At 40.2% G+C, this 17,884-nt stretch overlaps 1 protein-coding gene and 1 long non-coding RNA gene across 2 annotated transcripts in view; one reads left to right on the forward strand and one right to left on the reverse strand.

Annotated features, from left to right (window-relative positions):
• Window positions 1-17,884, forward strand: part of vps35l (VPS35 endosomal protein sorting factor like) — a 74,980-nt gene that overhangs the window by 47,293 nt on the left and 9,803 nt on the right. Inside the window, exons 16-18 of the mRNA XM_048609369.1 lie at window positions 2,706-2,845; window positions 5,416-5,581; window positions 7,140-7,258. Of these exons, the coding sequence (XP_048465326.1) occupies window positions 2,706-2,845; window positions 5,416-5,581; window positions 7,140-7,258 (425 nt within the window). The remainder of the gene's footprint in view (window positions 1-2,705; window positions 2,846-5,415; window positions 5,582-7,139; window positions 7,259-17,884) is intronic.
• LOC109921786 overlaps window positions 1-17,884 on the reverse strand; it is a 41,814-nt gene that overhangs the window by 1,841 nt on the left and 22,089 nt on the right. The window lies entirely within an intron of this gene.

The raw sequence follows: 17,884 nt of genomic DNA on the forward strand, positions 1-17,884 counted from the left end.
GCCATTTACAGGTTCTCTCGGCCCAACTGTTTTTTAAGTTTGTCCATTACCACTCCCACCTGCATTGTATCACCATTCTACTTCCCATGTAATTACTTCCATCTTATACAGACCATTTTTGTCCTTTTCTCCCATTTCCTTTTTCCTGTCTCAGTAATTCTTTAAATTGTGTTCCACACCTAACCTCTTCCAGTCTGATGAACAGCCACCAACCTGAAGCATTAATTCTTAGTTTGAACACAAATGCTGCCTGACTGGGGCATTTTCAGTTTTTATTTCAGCATATTTCTGACCTGACACTGACAGGATGCCTCTTACTTGCCAGATACGTGAGTAGGAAGGAAAGAGAGGGATACGGACTGTGTAGAGGCAAAAGGTTTTTCATTTCGAAAAGCATTGTGTTGGTGTAGCCTTGGTGGGCCAAGGGGCCAGGTCTTGTGCAGTATTGTTCTTTGTTTGTATTGTTGTATAGTTTTCTGCATTTATCCTAGATATAGGACAGACGTCAGAGGTAGGTTCTTTACTCAGAGTAGTAAGGGCTTGGAATGCCCTGCCTGCAACAGTAGTAGACTCGCCAACTTTAAGGGCATTTAGATGGTCATTGGATAAACATATGGATGATAATGGAATAGTGTAGGTTAGATGGGCTTCAGATTGGTTTCACAGGTCGGCACAACGTCGAGGGCTGAAGGGCCTGTACTGCGCTGTTATGTTCTATATTCTATTCTATTTGCTTTTGTTAAATATCACACTTTATCAATGTGACTATCTTTGAAAACTGTTTGTCAGTAAAGTTAATTTTTTAAAAAACCTAAGAATTTCAGTATATTCAAAATTATCACAGATTGTCCCCGGTGCTTTATTTCCCGAAATCTTTAACAAAGAAAAGCTGTAAATTATATAAATGTTGCATGCTCCTGGGCATGAATTATTTCAAACTGATATTTTTTTTTTTTTGCTGTCACTTGTCAGTAAAATTAGTAGACAGTTGATTCCTGAGGTCCTTTTTTAACGTGTATTGTTACCACGGTGATTTTACATTAAGGGTCCATGTGTGAAAAGCTGGACAGCTGTAAAGATAAAATAGGCTCGGTCTCTCACACAAGCAGACGTGACCTAGAAAATGACTTTGATAAAAGTAAAAGTTTGAAACATTAAATGTTGATTCATGTTTTATGTCTCCACAAATAAATAATATTTTGCATGCCATTTATTGAAAATGTGTCCATATGTACTTTGGATTCACCTAAGGAGTTGGATTAGCTTGTGTGTGATGATGCATCCCGTTTTGTCTGATACTTTGGGCCAGTTTTTATGCAGAACGAAATTAAATTTGATACTGTTTTAATTGTTTTTTTTTTTTTTGGTAATGCCTAACATCTGTTTAACATGGAGGGGAATTTTGTTAGCGTAATATTTGTTTAGACACTGAAATGATTTAAATAAAATTGACCCAATTTATATTTGAAGTTGTAGCATCAGAATCATACAGCATGGAAACAGACCCTTCTGTCCAACCAGTCCATGCTGACCATGATCCTAAACTAAACTAATCCCACCTGCCTGCATTTGGCCAATGTCCTTCCAAACCTGTAAAGTTGTTTGACTTTTTTGTTCCAGTTTTCATTAGCATTTAGGCAGTTCCTTGAGACTTTGCTCGCCTCTCAGTGCAACATAGTTTGCCCAAAGGTTTTAGAGTAGATTTGTAGCTCGGCTTGTGGATGTTGTGGTTGGTTGGCTCATCGAGCTGGTTCGTTGTTTTTCCGCAGACATTTCATTACCCTGCTGGGTAACATCATCAGTGCAGCCTCTGATGAAGTGCCGTTGTCTTTTCTCGCCTGTTATTTAAACTCTGAAGTCCGTTGAGCTGGATTACCTCCCCTCCGGTTTTCCTTCGCAGTGGAGTATATATGGGGTCGAGCTCTATGCGTTTGTTGATGGCTTTCTTAGTGGAATACCAGGCTTCTAGGAATTCCTGTGCTGCTAGCTCACCTAGTATATTGTCCATCCCTAGTTGACTTTGACTTTGAAAAGGTGGTGGTGAGCTGCTGCCTTTAACCTCTGCAGTCCATGAGATGTCGGGATGCCCACAGTGTTACTGAGGGAGTTTAGGATTTTCACCCAGCAACACTGAAGGGATGGTGACATGTTTTCAAGTTGAGATGATGCGTGGCTTGGAGGAGAGTTTGCAGTCACTGTTGAAGGAACTTTGCTGAGTTGCTGCAGTGCATTTTGTAGATGGTATACACTGCGGTCACTACGCATCAGTGAGGAAGGGAATAAATGTTGATGAGGTGCCAGTCAAGTGGACTGCTTGGTTCTGAATGTTAAGCTTTTTGAGGCATGTTGGAGCTGTACACACTGAGGCAAGTGGGGAGTATTCCACCACACACTCCACTTGTTAAGGGGAACAGAGGGAAAAATTGCCCTGAAGGCATTCTGTGATAAAGATCAGAACTCCTGTAACTGTTTTTTATTTTGAGGTTATAGGTGCTATTTGGAACAAATGCTCCCTGCATCTGTATTGTTATAACTGAAAGATAAGCTGACTCAACTCTACAAATGTAGGCTTGATCGAGGTGTATCTTTTTTTAAAAAAAAAAAGCAAGGGACCATATACATGGTGGAGAAAATCAACTCTTTTTTTTCATATAATGGAAGTGAAGTATTCGTTATCCTAATTACACCTTGTTTTCTTTTATTAGCTGATGCCTTCTTTAAAGCAGCAATCAGCCTTGTTGCGGAAGTACCAAAAATGATAAACATCGATGGGAAGATGAGAACTTCAGAAGGATTTCTTCTTGAATTCCTTAATAACTTCTTTTCCACATTGTTGATGGTGCCTGTAAGTATTCTTAATCATATAGCATTATTTCTGGGCAGGGCAGTGTTGGGGAATGTACAGCTGCTGTGAAACAGGATCCCAGGTTTTTTGTCCTAAGTTTGTCAGAGTTCTTGGTTGAGGCTGCACCACGATTGTAAGAGACTTCAGATTAAGAGGGAATGAAGCTGATTTGATCCATATTTTAAAAGGCCTGGGGCAGTCATCTGCTTGCATGTACAGTGAAAAAGCATGAGAGAGCTGGAGATAATTGAATCAAGAGACATAAATTAATTCAGTCCAGTTTTTAAGACCCTGTCTTCCTTATTAATAAGGTTATAATCATGCTGGATCAAATTCTAAGTCAGATACAACAAGAATGTAGCTTAAAAAAACATCCCAAGACTCTTCACAAAACAAGAATGTTATTGACAAAATTTGACATGAAGTAGCATGAAGGATTAACTAAAAACTTGGTCAAAGCAGTAGATTTTAAGAAGCATCTTGAGAGAGGGGTTTAGGAAGGGAATTTGAATCTATGTTAGGATTTTCTTCATGAAGTATTGCTTGCTTGTTTTACAATGTCAATATTTTGGTGTTTATATGATTAAATTTTACATTTGTTAAATGCTATTTGATGGATAATCCCAGCTTCTGTTAACTGTGGGGTGGACTAATTTTAAACGTAGTAGTTGTTTTTTGTTTCATTTTAACAGGATATTTTAACATAACAATGCAAAATTGCAATGCACATACTTAGCTGTTAATTCACATTATGTTGTTTCTTCACTGCTACAAATTAAATTATTAAATTGTCACCTTATTGGCAATGTTATTTTTCAACAGCAGCAACTGAGAATGGGATAGCTGGAGAACGAGACAGACACAACATTTTGGTTCTGAAGTAGGGTCACTGGACTTGAAACATTAACTGTTTCCTCTCCACAGATGCTGACAGCCCTGCTGAGTTTCTTCAGCAATTTCTACTTTTGTGTCAGACAACATTGGTGATTATCAATCGCAGAGGAGGGTTAAATTCAAAGTTAAACTGAAACTTTTGGTTTCAGACTTCTCAGGAGCGACATACAAGAAACCAAATTTGGAAAGGGGACACCAATTCATACAACATGAGGACAGCATGCCGATTGGTTGGACCATGGTGGCATGGAGGTGCAACAGGAACTGTTAGATGGCAATTTTGGCTGGAAAAGTTCCAGACCAGGCACAAACTCTTAGTGATTGGTCAGGGAGTTGCCATGGGGAATGCATCAGGAATAGGCATTCTCTATGACACTTCTTTAAAGAAAAAGGTGCAGTGTCTACATAGAGTTAGATCCTGTGTGTTCATATGTAACTTGTACATGTGAGGTTGTTGACTTGCTCACCGAGCTGGCTTGTTCTCATTCAGAAGTTTCGTCACCATGCTAGGTGACACCATCAGTGGAACCTCCGATGAAGCGATATTATTCTACTCTGCTTGGAATTTATACTGTCCGGTGTGTTATGGTGAGTAGTGTCACTTCTGGTTTTGATATGTAGCAGTTCATCCGTAATGCAGTCAACAAAAATATATAGAATTGGACCCCATATACAAACCCATACAGTTCAAAACCGGAAATGACACTACTCGCCATAATGGACCAAACAGTATAAATTCCAAGTGGAGTAGAATAACATCCCTTCATTGGAGGCTCCACTGATGATGTCACCTAGTATAGTGACGAAGCATCTGAACGAGAAAAGGCGAGCAAGTCAACAACCTCACCCACCACCCGAGCTACAGATTTTCCAAAACTTTAAACTTGGACATGTGACTATATCATACAACGAGCCTGACTAATAATCCTCAATTGTTTTGAAATCTTAAAACGTGACCTCTGTCTGTGTCTGATTTTTTGTTCTCTTTTGACAAATGATTCAAACTCATTTCTTACATAATTAATAAATATAACCTAAATCTGTTTTCTGAAGGTCTCAACTTCTTATCAGACTGCACGTTGTTGCTTTCTCTCTCATTGCTCTAAGGCTGTATAACTAAATTAAACTTTTGGTAAAGGATTTAGACAGCTTTTGCTATTGTGAGGGATTTAAGGATAACGAGCAGGAGATACCCATTTGAATGATGCACCAAAGCTAAGAGAATGGAATTGTAGGTATGGAAGCTGAAAAGCTAGAGGGACTTTCAGATGTGGAAAAGCAAGTGTTATTTTTGCGGATAAACTAGGAAAGGGAGTGATCAGTTTTGCTATGTCAGATGTCATACATCACTAATTCCATGCCAGTAAGTCAACTTGCCTTACAAAACTGCAGCTAATTGTTTTGGAGGAGCATCCTGAATTTTCAGACTTGAGTGAAGTGTTTTTTTTTTTTGTTTTTTTTTTAATAAATTATTGATATTATCCAATGGGAACAATTAGTAGTTGCAAGCTTGTTTTGAAAAGCGTCATTGCTCATGTCCTGCACTGTGGGAAGTAACAAGAATATTCTGTGTTAGCACTTGAAGAGGAGTGGCAAGGAAATAATTAATTTGCTGTTGTCTTCCAGTTTACAGTAACCCATTTAATCATTAACCTGTTGTATGTATTTTTGGACAGGATCATCCAGAGCAAGGAGTCTTGTATTTGGTGAGAGGCCTTTTGAATGTGATCCAGGACTACATTTGGGAAGATCATTCTGATTCAAAAGTACGAATCTACATAAACGTTTTGCATTTGTTGGCTGCAGCAAGTCAAGAAACTTATCTTTATCATGTGGATAAAGGTATAGTATATGCCTTGGAATATTTTTTAGACTGTTTAATTTGCACAGAAATGCATGTTCATCATTGTGCATCCTCCAGACAGTGTAGGGTGTGACTAGTAGAGTGATCCGGGGAGGCAATAGATATGGTTTATTTGGAATTTCAAAGTTTTTGACAAAGCCCCAAGTAAGAGATTAATGTGTAAAATTTAAGTGCATGGGATTGCAGTAGTGCATTGAGATGGATAGAAAATTGGTTAGTAGACCAGGACCAAAAGTAGGAATAAACGGATCTTTTTCCGAATGGTAGGCAGTGACTTGAGGTACAACAGGGAATGTTGCAATGTATTCTCCAAATTTACAGGTGACAAAGCTGGGTGGATGGGTGACCTATGGGGAGGATGCAGAGACGTTGCAGTGAGATTTGGACAGGCTGACTGAGTGAGCCACTGCATGGCTGATGGAGTATAATGTAGATAGATGTGAGGTTATCCATTTCAGTGGCAAAAGTAGGAAGGCAGATTATTATTTGGCTGTAAACGGAAAGAGGGGAGTGGTCAATGAGCCCTGAATGTCCTCCTGCACCAGGTGCTTAAAGTAAGTGCACAGGTACAGCAGGCAGTGAAGGGATAAACGGTTCATTGGCCTTCATGGGGAGAGGATTAAAGTGCATGAGGAGGATGTCTTGCTGCAATTATGCAGGGCATTTGTGATGCCACACCTTGAACATTGCGTGCAGTTTTGGTTTCCTTATCTGAGGAAGGAAGTTCTGGCAAAGGAGCGAGTTCAGCAGAGGTTTACCAAGTTGATTCTTGGGAAGGCAGGGCTAACATATGAGAAGAGATCGAGTTGGTTAGCATTGTATCCACTCGACTTTAGAAGAATGAAGTAGATATCTCCTAGAAACCTTAAAGTTTAACACGACTGGGGAGGTTAGGTGCAGAAAGTCTGTTTCTGATGGCAGGTGAGTCCAGACCAGGGAACGTAGGTTTACCTGTATCCTTAAACTTTCAGGGCTGAGAAGAGGAGAAATTTCTTCAGAGTGGTGAGCCTGTGCCATTCACCACTGCAGAAAGTGGTAGATATAGCTTCGTGGCTAAAGGAATCGCGCTGTGCGGAGGGAGGACAGGATTAGGTATTCCTTGATAATCCGCTATGATCGTAATGAATGGTGGAGGAGGTTGAATGGTCTACTTATTCTCCCACCAGATATGTTTCTGGAAGTCAAGCCAGGTTTGATGGCTATAAAGAACCCATGGAAAATGGATAACTTTTTTTTTAAAAAAGTCAAGGGAGTGCAATTAGGGAAGTCTTTTTTTTTTTAAAATGCATTTCTACTTGCTGTCTGAGATGGGAGCACACTGTATGAATTTTTGAAAAAGATGTTGCAGCAATTTAATGAAGCAACTAAAACTGAGAGCTTAAGCATGATATCTGGTATCTCTCTGACAGGAACACTTTTTTTTCAAAAAATACAACACATTTCTTTTCTCAGTTCAGTGCAAGAATTAAACATTGCTGTCAAAATCGAATTTGGATCACAGTATAAAGCTTATCTGGAAATTCTCTTGTCTTGCAGTTGATTCCAATGATAACCTCTATGGCAGTGACCCCAAATTCTTGGCTGAAATTAATAAACTTGCTGAAACTCTGATTGGACAAATCTTGGACCATCTCAAGACTCTTGGAAAAGATGAGGTATTAAATTAATCATCAGTTAACAGATTGGCTTCAATATAATTTATTTAAAGTGCATTATGAAAGCTAATATTGGTCATGCATCATTGCATAGCACAAGCACTTTATTACGAAATGTGTAATATGTTGGACAGCACACAGTGAATCTTTATTTTTAAGTTACTGACCCAGCACTTTCCTCATTCATAATATTTGACAGGTGAAATTAACTGGTAGTGCGAGCCAGATAGAGGTGCTTGCAGGATCTTCTAGTAATAGCTAGCATTTTCTGCCAGTATCAGCTCTGACACGCTTTTGGAATTGTTTGGAATATGTATTAGGAGCAAAGATACATAAGAACAGGAGTAGGCCATTCAGCCATTTGAACTTGCCTAGCTGTTCAATACGATCACAGCTGACTTAAATACTTCAATGCCTTTTAACCACATTATCCCCAAGACCCTTTGCGCTCTTAGTAAACTAAAAGTTTTTCAAACTCTACTTTAAACAGACTCAAAAACTGAGCATCCAAAGTGCTGCTTGTTAGAGAATTCCAAAGATTAATGACCGTCTGAGATTTTTAAAAAAAAAAAAATTTTACTCATCTTGGTCGTAACTGGCATCACCACCTTATTTTTTTCAAAATGGTGTCCCCTAGACTCCCCAGTAAGAGAACACGAGGGAAATATGCACTGAATGCATGTTAGCATTCAGTGACCTATTGTCAAGGCCACCTAGGCCTCTTTCCATAGCTTATTTTTCCAGTCTCAGTATTTGGGAAATACTCTGCACATCTGTCCTTACCAAAATGAAGAGTCATCTAGACTCAAAATGTTAGCTTGCTCTCTCTCCACAGATGCTGCCTGACCAGCTGTGATTTCCAGCATTTTTTTGTTTTCAGTGCAGATTCCAGCATCTGCAGTAATTTGCACCTGGATAATCTCTCATTTTTTCCACATTACATTCTACCTGCTGTGTTCTTGTCCAGTGAATAAACCTGTCAAATCTTCCTGAAAGCGTTTTACATCCTCACAAAACACATTCCTGCTTAGCTTTGTATCATTTGATTTGATTTATTATTGTCATGTACCTCAGTACAGTGAAAACTAGTGTTTTGCGTGCTAACCAGACAAATCATACGTTACACAAGTATATCGAGGTAGTAAAACAGAATGCTGAATACAGTGTTACAGCTACAGCGACCACGCAGAGAAAGATCATCTCTAATGTGAAAGGTCTGATCATTAGGCTGATAAGTTTGAAAGAGGTTGTTCTTAAATCTGTTGGTGTGTATTTTTAAGTGTTTTTATCTTCTACCTGATAGAGGGTGGAAGAGAGTGTAAGTGGTGTGAGTGAGGTCTTTGATTATGTTGGCTGCTTTCCCAAAGCAGTGGAAAATGTAGACTGAGTCAGTGGAAGGAAGACTGGTTTTTGTGATGGACTGGGCTGTCTTCACAACTCCCTGTAATTTCTTGCATTTGTTTCCCATGTCCAAATCATTGATTATATATTGTAAACAGCTGGTGCTCAAGAATTGATCAAATTGCCATCAAGGATCATACCCACATACCTCTTTGTGCCTTTTCAATATCTTCTGTTGTGAACGCTAAGTGCATCCAGATAATGTCCTTAACTTTGACTTTTTTACATCATTCCTCTTATGAAGGAATACTCAATCTTGGATTTGTTTCTCCTGCCTTCTTGTCCTGCTCGCCACTTTCCGCTTCCTGTAACCAGCTTGACTCTGTTCCAGTATGGGTCACCACTTGGTTCACTTTCCCCTGACAAGCTAGCTTAAACCAACCCCAACAGTAGTATTTTGGGATGAATGATTTCAGGTTGGAACATACTCATTTAAAGTTTTTTTTCTGATATTCAACAAAATAACTTTGGGAACGGAGACACTTGGTGAACCTTGTTCCTTTAGAGATGTCCTGTATCAAAAAAGTACTTTCTGCCTTTTGGGCTTAACCTTTGAGTCATCAGACCCAGATGTTTGCTTTTGAAATGGGTGGCAAAATCTCTTGACTCAGCAAACTGGTCTCTGTTTTAAGGACCCTGATAGACCCAGGTTTTGCTCCAGAAGGATGGGCGTTGGGGGAGATTTGAGTCAGGTCCACTGACATTGAAAGCTAATCACAAGGGAGGCATTCAAGGGTGTGAAGACGAGAGTTCAGAGGCATTTTCTTCCTGTTAGAATGAAGGGTAAGGCTGGAAAGATTAAGAAACAATGGATGAAGAAAGATATTGAGGTTCTAGTCGACAATAAAAGAGAAATGGACAACTTGGTACAATTTGAATCTGTTACTGTAAAGTGTGTAGGAGCATTCTTGAGAGAGAAATCAGGAAGGCAAAGAAGGGATATGAGATAGCATTGGCAGATAAGGATAAGGATAATCCAGAGATTTTACAAATACATTAAGAACATGAGGCCAACTGGAGAGAGTTTAGGGCTGTTAAAGATCAAAGAGGTTGTCTTTGTATGATCCCCAGGAGATGAGAGAGATACTAAACGAATATTTCGTGTCAGTTTTTACCGTGGACAAAGAAATGGAGGTTAGCAAATACAGAGAAATAAACTTTAATGTTTTAAAAGCAGTTCACACTACAGAAGAGGAAGTTCAGGAGGTTTCAGAGAATATAAAGGTGGATAAATCTCCTGATCTAATGTATCCCAGAATGTTGTGGGAAGTAAGGGAGGAAATTACAATACCCCTTGCAGAAGTACTTGCATCATGTATAACTACGGGTGAGATGTCTGGTGACTGGAGGGTGGCTAATGTTATAGCAGTAAGATGGGTTGTACAGAGAAACAGGGGAATCATAGAGCTTGAGTGTGATTTTGGTTGTGGGTAAATTGTTGGAAGTGATTACAAAAGATAGGATTTATTGACATTTAAAGGGGCAAAAATTGATTAGGGATAGTAAGCATGGTTTTGTGCAAGGAGAATAGTGCCCCACAAACTCAACTGAGTTTTTTGAGGAAGTTACCGAAAAGGTGGTTGATGGTGAGCAGTAGGTGTTGTTTATTTGGATTTTAGTAAAGCTTTGACAAAGTTCTGCATGATAGACTAAATAGTACAGTTAGGTCAAATGGAATTCAGGGTGAGTTTGCCAATTTTATACATAATTGGCTTAACGGCAGGAGACAGAGTGATGGTGGAGGGTTGGTTTTCAGACTGGAGGCCTGTGACCAGCGGTGTTCCACAGGGATCGGTTCTGGGTTCTTTTTTGTCATTTATATAAATGACTTGGATGAGAACATAGAAGGCATGGTTAGTAAGTTTGTGGATAACACCAAAATTGGTGGCATAGTAAACAGTGAAGAAGGTTTTCTAAGATTACAAAGGGATCTTGATCAAATGGGTCAATGCACTGAAAAATGGCGGATGGCGTTCAATCCAGAAAAATGCAAGATATTGTATTTTGGTACAACAAACAAGGGTAGGGGTTAGACAATTAATGGTAGGGCCTTGGGTAGTATTGTAGAACAGACAGACCTAGGGGAGCAGGTACATAATTCTTTGATGTTTGTGTCACAAATAGACAGGGTGGTCAAAAAGGCATTTGGTATGGTTGCCTTCTTTGCTCAGACCTTTGAGCATAGGAATTGGGAAGTCATGGTTGAGTTTGTAGAGGACATTGGTGAGCCTCTTCTGGAATACTGTGTCCAGTTTTGGTGGCCCAATTATAGGAAGAATGTGGAAGCTTTAGAGGGGGTGCAGAAGAGATTTACCAGGATGCTGCCTGGTGGGAGAGCTGGCCTTACGAGGAAAGGTTGAGGGAGCTTGGGCTTCTTTCATTGGAGCGAAGAAGGATGAGAGGTGACTTGGAGGTGTACAAGATGATGAGAAGTATCGATAGAGTGGATAGCTAGACACTTTTTTCCAGGGCGGAAATGAGGGGACATGATTTTAAGGTGATTGGAGGAAGGTATAGGGGAGATAGGCTCTTCACACAGAGAGTGGTGGGCATGTGGAATGTCCTGCTGGCAGTGGTAGTGGAGATACATTAGGGACACTTAAGTGAATCTTGGATGGGCACATGGAGGATAGTATGATGTAGGGTATGCAGGGTAGTTTGATCTTAGTAGGATAATAGGTCAGCACAACATCGTGGGCCAAAGGGCCTGTACGATGCTGTACTGTTCTATGTTCATGATATTATCAAGCTGGAGAGGGCTCAGAAGAGATTTACCAGGTATGGGAAGGCTGGATAGGCTGGGACTTATTTCACTGGAGCATAGGAGGTTGAGAGGTGACCTGATGGAAGTTTATAAATTAATGAGAGGTAGAGATAAAGTTGATGGTAGTTGTCTTTTTCCTGGCATGGGGGATTTCAAGACTCGGGAGCACATTTTTTAAAGTGAGAGGAGAGAGATTTAAAAAAAGACACGAGGCAGTTCTTTTTTAAAAGGGTGGTTCATATGTTCACATGGAATGAACTTGTTGAGGAAGTGGTGGATGCGAGGGGGTGATGGCCTAGTGGTATTATCACTGGACTGTTAACCCACAGACATACATAATGTTTTGGGGACCCTGGTTTGAATCCTGCCGCAGCAGACAGTGGAATTTGAATTCCATAAATATCTGGAATTAAGAGTCTAATAATGATCATGAATCCATTGTTGATTGTTGGAAAAACCCATTTGGTTCACTAATGTCCTTTTAATCTGTCTTTTTCACCTGATCTGGCCTATGTGTGACTCCAGACCTACAGCAATGTGGTTGACTCTTAACTGCCTCCCTGGGCAATTAGGGATGGGCAATAAATGTTGTCTGGCCAGCAATGCCCTCATCCTGTGAATGAATAAAGGAAAAAAAATTACAAAGTTTAAAAGACATTTTGGATGGATATATGAATAGGAAAGGTTTGGAGGGATATGGGCCAGGACCAGACAGGTAGGACTAGTTTGGCTTAGGATTATGTTTGGCATGGACTGGTTGGACCGAAGGGTCTATTTCCATGCCATATGATTGTGACTCTACGTAACCATGGGGTTGAGTGAGTATGGAGTCCAGCTAGGTGGAAGACCAGACTGTTGTTCTGGAGCATTAAAATAAAAGAAAAAAATGCAAATGCTGGAGATCCAAAACAAATAAAAATTGCTGCCACAACTCGGCAAGTGTGGCAGCATCCATGGAGAGAAAGCAGTGTTGGATGTTTCAAGTCTGGAGCCTCTTTATCAGATTATCATGATCGGACTCTGTTAATTCTGCTTTCTCCCCACAGATGCTGCCAGACCTGATGTGTTTCACCAGCAATTTCTGGTTTTGCTCTGGAGCGTTGTCCGGTTTTTTTTAGAAATTGTTATTGCCCTCTACACTTCAGCTCTCATAACCCTGTCTCACTCACCCAGTATCCACTATAGGTAGACTGAGAGTCATGTGGCGCTTAAGTTATAACTTGCGTGATGTTGAAAAATACTCCTATTCATGAAACCCATTGAAGGCTTTTAAATCTCAAGTAGTTAATCTTCTATAAAAAAAAGTGCACTGTATTCAGAAGTCACATAAATCACACTGAATTTGGAGTTCTATACTTGTGTAATGCTTCAGTGGCATTGAAACTCTGCCAAGAGCTCATGATGAGAATGTTCCTTGCGAAATGTCAACAAATGACTTTAAGATTATGGAAGAGGTGGTCAGCTAATGACCTGCCTGCCAATCGAGGCAGTTCAGACAGCTTTTTAACTCTCAAACAACTGAAAACATTTCCCCAAATTTAGAGCGGGGCATTTCAAACACCTCAGATTGAAACACTTACACACCTTATCTACCCTTTGAGAGCACCGTCATTCACTCCATTAATTTGTAACTGCTATACTGCACATCAAGGTGCTTGGAATAGCTAAATTGGGATCTATTTGAAATTAGTTCTAGGTTTAAACAGTCTTGCTGAGTTGAGGCCTCCTATGTTTGTGAATCATGCCTTCCCTGTTTCCCATGCTGGTTGGATCTGTTTGCAATGAGGATGGCCCTTTCCACACCAGGTTGGACTGGCCCTTTTCTAAATATTTGTGGAAGTCTTCCTGACTCTGTAGAAATCTGGCCTATAGTTTATTTTCTTAGAATTTGTGCTCCATCACAAGATAAACATATATTCCTCTGAATTTCCCAAAACACTTTGCAACCAATAAGTTACTGCTAAAATTGGAGTCACTTGTTAGAAGCACAGCAACCAATTTGCACACTAAACTCTCCCAGAAAGTAATTTGATAATGACCAGATAACCTTTTATTGATGTTGATTTGAGGGACAAATATTGCATGCAAAATCTCTCTTTTAAACTTCTCTTTGGTCTATGTAATAATAATTAGAATTTTTCAAGTGAATGGAAAGGACCAAGCTTTGTTAACAATTGAGGAGTCTGTAACCAGAATGGGTCAACAGATTGCATAATGGGATCTGCTCCCACACTACAGAAATCTGGCAACTCAAAAAAAAACCTGAAAGGTAGTAGCAAGAGTTTCTTGATCCAGCAGCTAATGCAGAAAGTGACTTGGAAAAATACACCCCAGGTTTTACAATACAATACAGGTAACAACTAGACACATTGAAAAGGTTAGTACACAGTATCTGTTGAAGAATGGAATGTTGGATGCCACAATAATAGAGCTAAACTTGTAGCAGTTGAATGAAGAGTTTAGTCAGGAGCTCCCTGTTCTTCACACTTCATCTATAGTGGGGACAGATAACAACATCCCAGAGGTAGCTGTTAGTCAAGAAGTAAGGGAGGAATTCAGGGAAGTGATGCTGAGCAAGTTGTTGGAGCACAGTGTGACAAGTGACTGGCCTCTGGATTTTGTCCTAGAGTCTTAAAAAAATGGCAACTGAGCTATTTAATATATTTGTTATAATTTTCCAGAATTGTCTGGATTTGGGGAAGTTTCCACAAGATTAGACAGGAAATGTAACTCCTTTATTCAAAAAGTGAAAGCAGGAGCTCACAGGCCAGTTAGCTTAGCATCTGATAAAGAAAATGTGAAGAACCGTTATTAAATATATTGTAGCAGGGCGCTTAAAAGGTCAAGGTTATCAGGCAGAATCAGCACGTTTCTGTTAAAGGGAAGCCCTGTTTCAACCAATTTATTGGAGTTTTTTTTGAAAAGTAATGTGGGTTGCAGATAAAGGGCAACTGGTGGATTTTCTGTGCTTGGTAAGAACAACAGATGTGCAGAGTATTTCCTGAGTAGTGAGATTGGAAAATATAGCTGTGAAAAGAGACATAGTGGCCTTGACAGTAGGTCACTGAATGCTAACATGCATGTTTCCCTTGTGTGTTCTCTTATTGGTGAGTCCAGGGGAACACCATTTTGAAAGAAAAAAAATAAGGTGATGCCAGTTATGACCAAGATGAGTACATTTTTTTTTTAAATCTCAGAGGGTCATTAATCTTTGGAATTCTCTAACAAGCAGAGCTTTGGATGCTCAGTTTTTGAGTCTGTTTAAAGTAGTGGTTGAAAAACTTTCAGGTTACTAAGAGTGCAAAGGGTCTTGGGGATAATGTGGTTAAAAGGCATTGAAGTATTTAAGTCAGCTGTGATCGTATTGAACTGGCCTACTCCTGTTCTTGTATATCTATGCTCCTAATACGTATTCTAAACAATTCCAAAAGTGTGTCAGAGCTGATATTGGCAGAAAACACTAGCCATTACTAGAAACTCCTGCAAGCACCTCTATCTGGCTTGCACTAGCAGTTAATTTCACCCAATTCATAATATTTGAATTTGCCCCTATTCAATTCTTGAGATTTTCCATCTCTTAAATATTAAAACCCCACCTCCCTGACCCTTAAGCTATAGCCCTGTCCTTCAACTCGTGTTATCCTGCGAACATCGTTCCCATATGTCCTTCGGCATGTTCCATGGGTCTGAATTCGTGTGTGCCAGTATTCACATTAGCGCACCAGTGCCACTTGTTTTAAGTCTGAGTTCTCTGTCCTAATCATTGCCCCTGTATCTGAAGATATCAATGAAGAACCTTCAGAGAAGCAGGCCCCAGGCACCTTATCTGGAACCATCCTGATGTTCCTAACCTGCAAATCATTTTCCAAAGTAGATTGATAGTCCATCTGAATGCTGTTCTCTGGGTGATTGGCAGAGAGAGTAGCATCCCAGACATTTAAGTTAGCAGATGGTCGTTCAGCCCCTTAAGCCTGCTCCACCATTTAATAAGGTATGGCTGCTCTAATTGCAAGCCTGCCTACCCCGAGAACCTTTCATTTCCTTCATTGCCAAGAATCAACTACCTCTGCCAGAAAAATATTCAAAGTCTTTGCTTATACCACCTTCTGAGAAAGTGTGCTTCAAGGACTTATAATCTTTTTTTTAAAAAAAGTCACCTCATCTGACTTAAATGGGTGAATTTTTATTTTTGAACACTGACCCATAGTTCTAGAGTCTCTCACAAGAGGAACTGTCCTCCTCACATCCACCTTGTCAGGATCCTGCAGGATCTTGCATGTTTCAATCAAGCCACCTCTTCCTTTTATAGATTCCAGCAGATACCAGCGTAACTTGTGCAACCTTTTCCTCTTAAGACAACACACCCAATCCAAACACTGGTCAAGTAAACTGTCTCTGAACTGCTTTTAACACGTTTACGTTCCTCCTTAAAGAAAAGGAAACCAACAATGCACACAGTACTCCGGACATGGTTTCACCCTACGTAACTGCAGTATGACATCTCTACTTCTGTATTCAATATGCCTTGTAATAAACAAGCAAGCACTCTCATTTTATTAGCTTTCCTGTAACCAACTGCTGTAAGTGTACCAGTCTACTGTGATTTATGCACTAGGAAAACCCAATCCCTCTGCATCGCAAATCTCTGCAACCTCCCCACCGTTTAGAATAATATGCTTATTTATTCTTCCTGATAAAATGCCCACTCATTTTTATGTATTTCATTCCATTTGCCAGATCTCTGCCCACTTGTTTAACCTGTCTGTATCCCTTTGTAGCCTCCTCATGCCCTTTAACTGTCATTACCAAATTTAGCAGCCATATGTCAGGTCCTTTCATAGAGTCCTACTACATGGAGACAGGCCCTTCGGTCTAAACGGACAATTTTGACCAAAATATCCATCCATGCTAACCCCATTTCCCTGCATTGGCCCATATCTTTCTAAACCTTTCCTATCCATGTATTTGTCCAAGTGCCTTTCAAATGTTGTTAATGTACCTGCCTCAACCACTTCTGCAGGCAGCTCATTCCATATGCGTATCACCCTCTGTGTTTAAGAAAAAAAATTGCCCCTCAGGTTCCCATGTGTTCTTTATCCTCTTACCTTAAACTGATACCCTGTAGTCCTGGATTCCCAACCCTGGGAGAAAGACTGAATGCGTTCACCCTATCCATGCCTCTCATGAACTTATACACTTCTAGAAGATCCCCCTCAGTCTCCTACACTCTAAAGAAAAAAGTCCTAGCTTGTCCAACCCCTCCCTACAACTCAGCTCCTTGAGTCCTGGCAACATCCTTGTAAATTTCTCCTGCAATCTTTCCGGTTTAATAACATCCTTCTTACAGCAAGGTAACCAAAGCTGAACACAATACTCCAAATGCAGCCTCACCAACGTCCTGTACAACTGCATCATAACATCCCAACTTCTATACTCAACGCCCTGACTGATTGAAGGCCAGTGTACCAAAAGCCACCTCCACTGCCCTGTCTATCTGTGACTCCACTTTCAGAGAACCGTGCACCTGAAGTCCAAGGTCCCCTTGTTCCACTACACTCCTTAAGGCCCTACCATTCACCATGAAACTCCTACCTTGATTTGACTTTCCAAAATGCAACACCTCACACTTATCTATATTAAACTCCATTTGCCATTTCTCGGCCCGCTTCCCATCCTTCCTCACTGTCCACGATACCACCTATTTTAGTGCTATCCGCAAACTTCCTAACCATGCCTTGTACGTTCTCCTCCAAATCATCGATGTAGATAACAAACAGCAATGGGCCCAGCACCGACCCCTGAGGCACATCATTAGTCACAGCCTCTAGTCTGATGAGCATTCTTCCACTTACTCTGTTTCCTACCATAAAGCCAACTGTGTATCAAATTTGCCAAATCTCCCTAGATTCCATGTGATCTATTCTTCCAGAGCAGCCTACCACGCTGAATTTTATCAAAGGCCTTACTGAAATCCATATAGACTGTGTAATTCACGTATATAAATTTCAAAATGTTGAGGTCCTAGTGCTGAAGCCTTAGGCACACCACTCATTACGTCCTGCCAACTAGAAAAATATCCATTATACCATCTCTCTGCTTCCTGTTGGTCAACCAATCTTCTATCCTTTCCAATATGTTACCCCCTACACCATTAGCCTTATCTTCCACAACATCTTTTGGTTTTGCACCTTATTATTGACATAGGTACATTCTTCACAAAAATGCTGCAGAAGCTCAATGACTGGAAATCCTGCAGCATTTTCTCAGTGGCTGGTGCCCTTTGCCTGTGATTTAAGGAAAACAAAGGAAAGTAGCACAGACAGAAGTGACATTGAATGACCCCAATGCCCATATAGGAATTTAAATAGCTGGCCTTATTTCAAATGAAAATGAAGGCAATCAGAAAGTCGCCTGTACAGAGAGAGAGTGTAAAATCCCAACAGTGATCCAAGTTGTATTGT

Source organism: Rhincodon typus, chromosome 21 (genome assembly GCF_021869965.1).
Source record: "Rhincodon typus isolate 14 chromosome 21, sRhiTyp1.1, whole genome shotgun sequence".
Taxonomy (NCBI): domain Eukaryota; kingdom Metazoa; phylum Chordata; class Chondrichthyes; order Orectolobiformes; family Rhincodontidae; genus Rhincodon; species Rhincodon typus.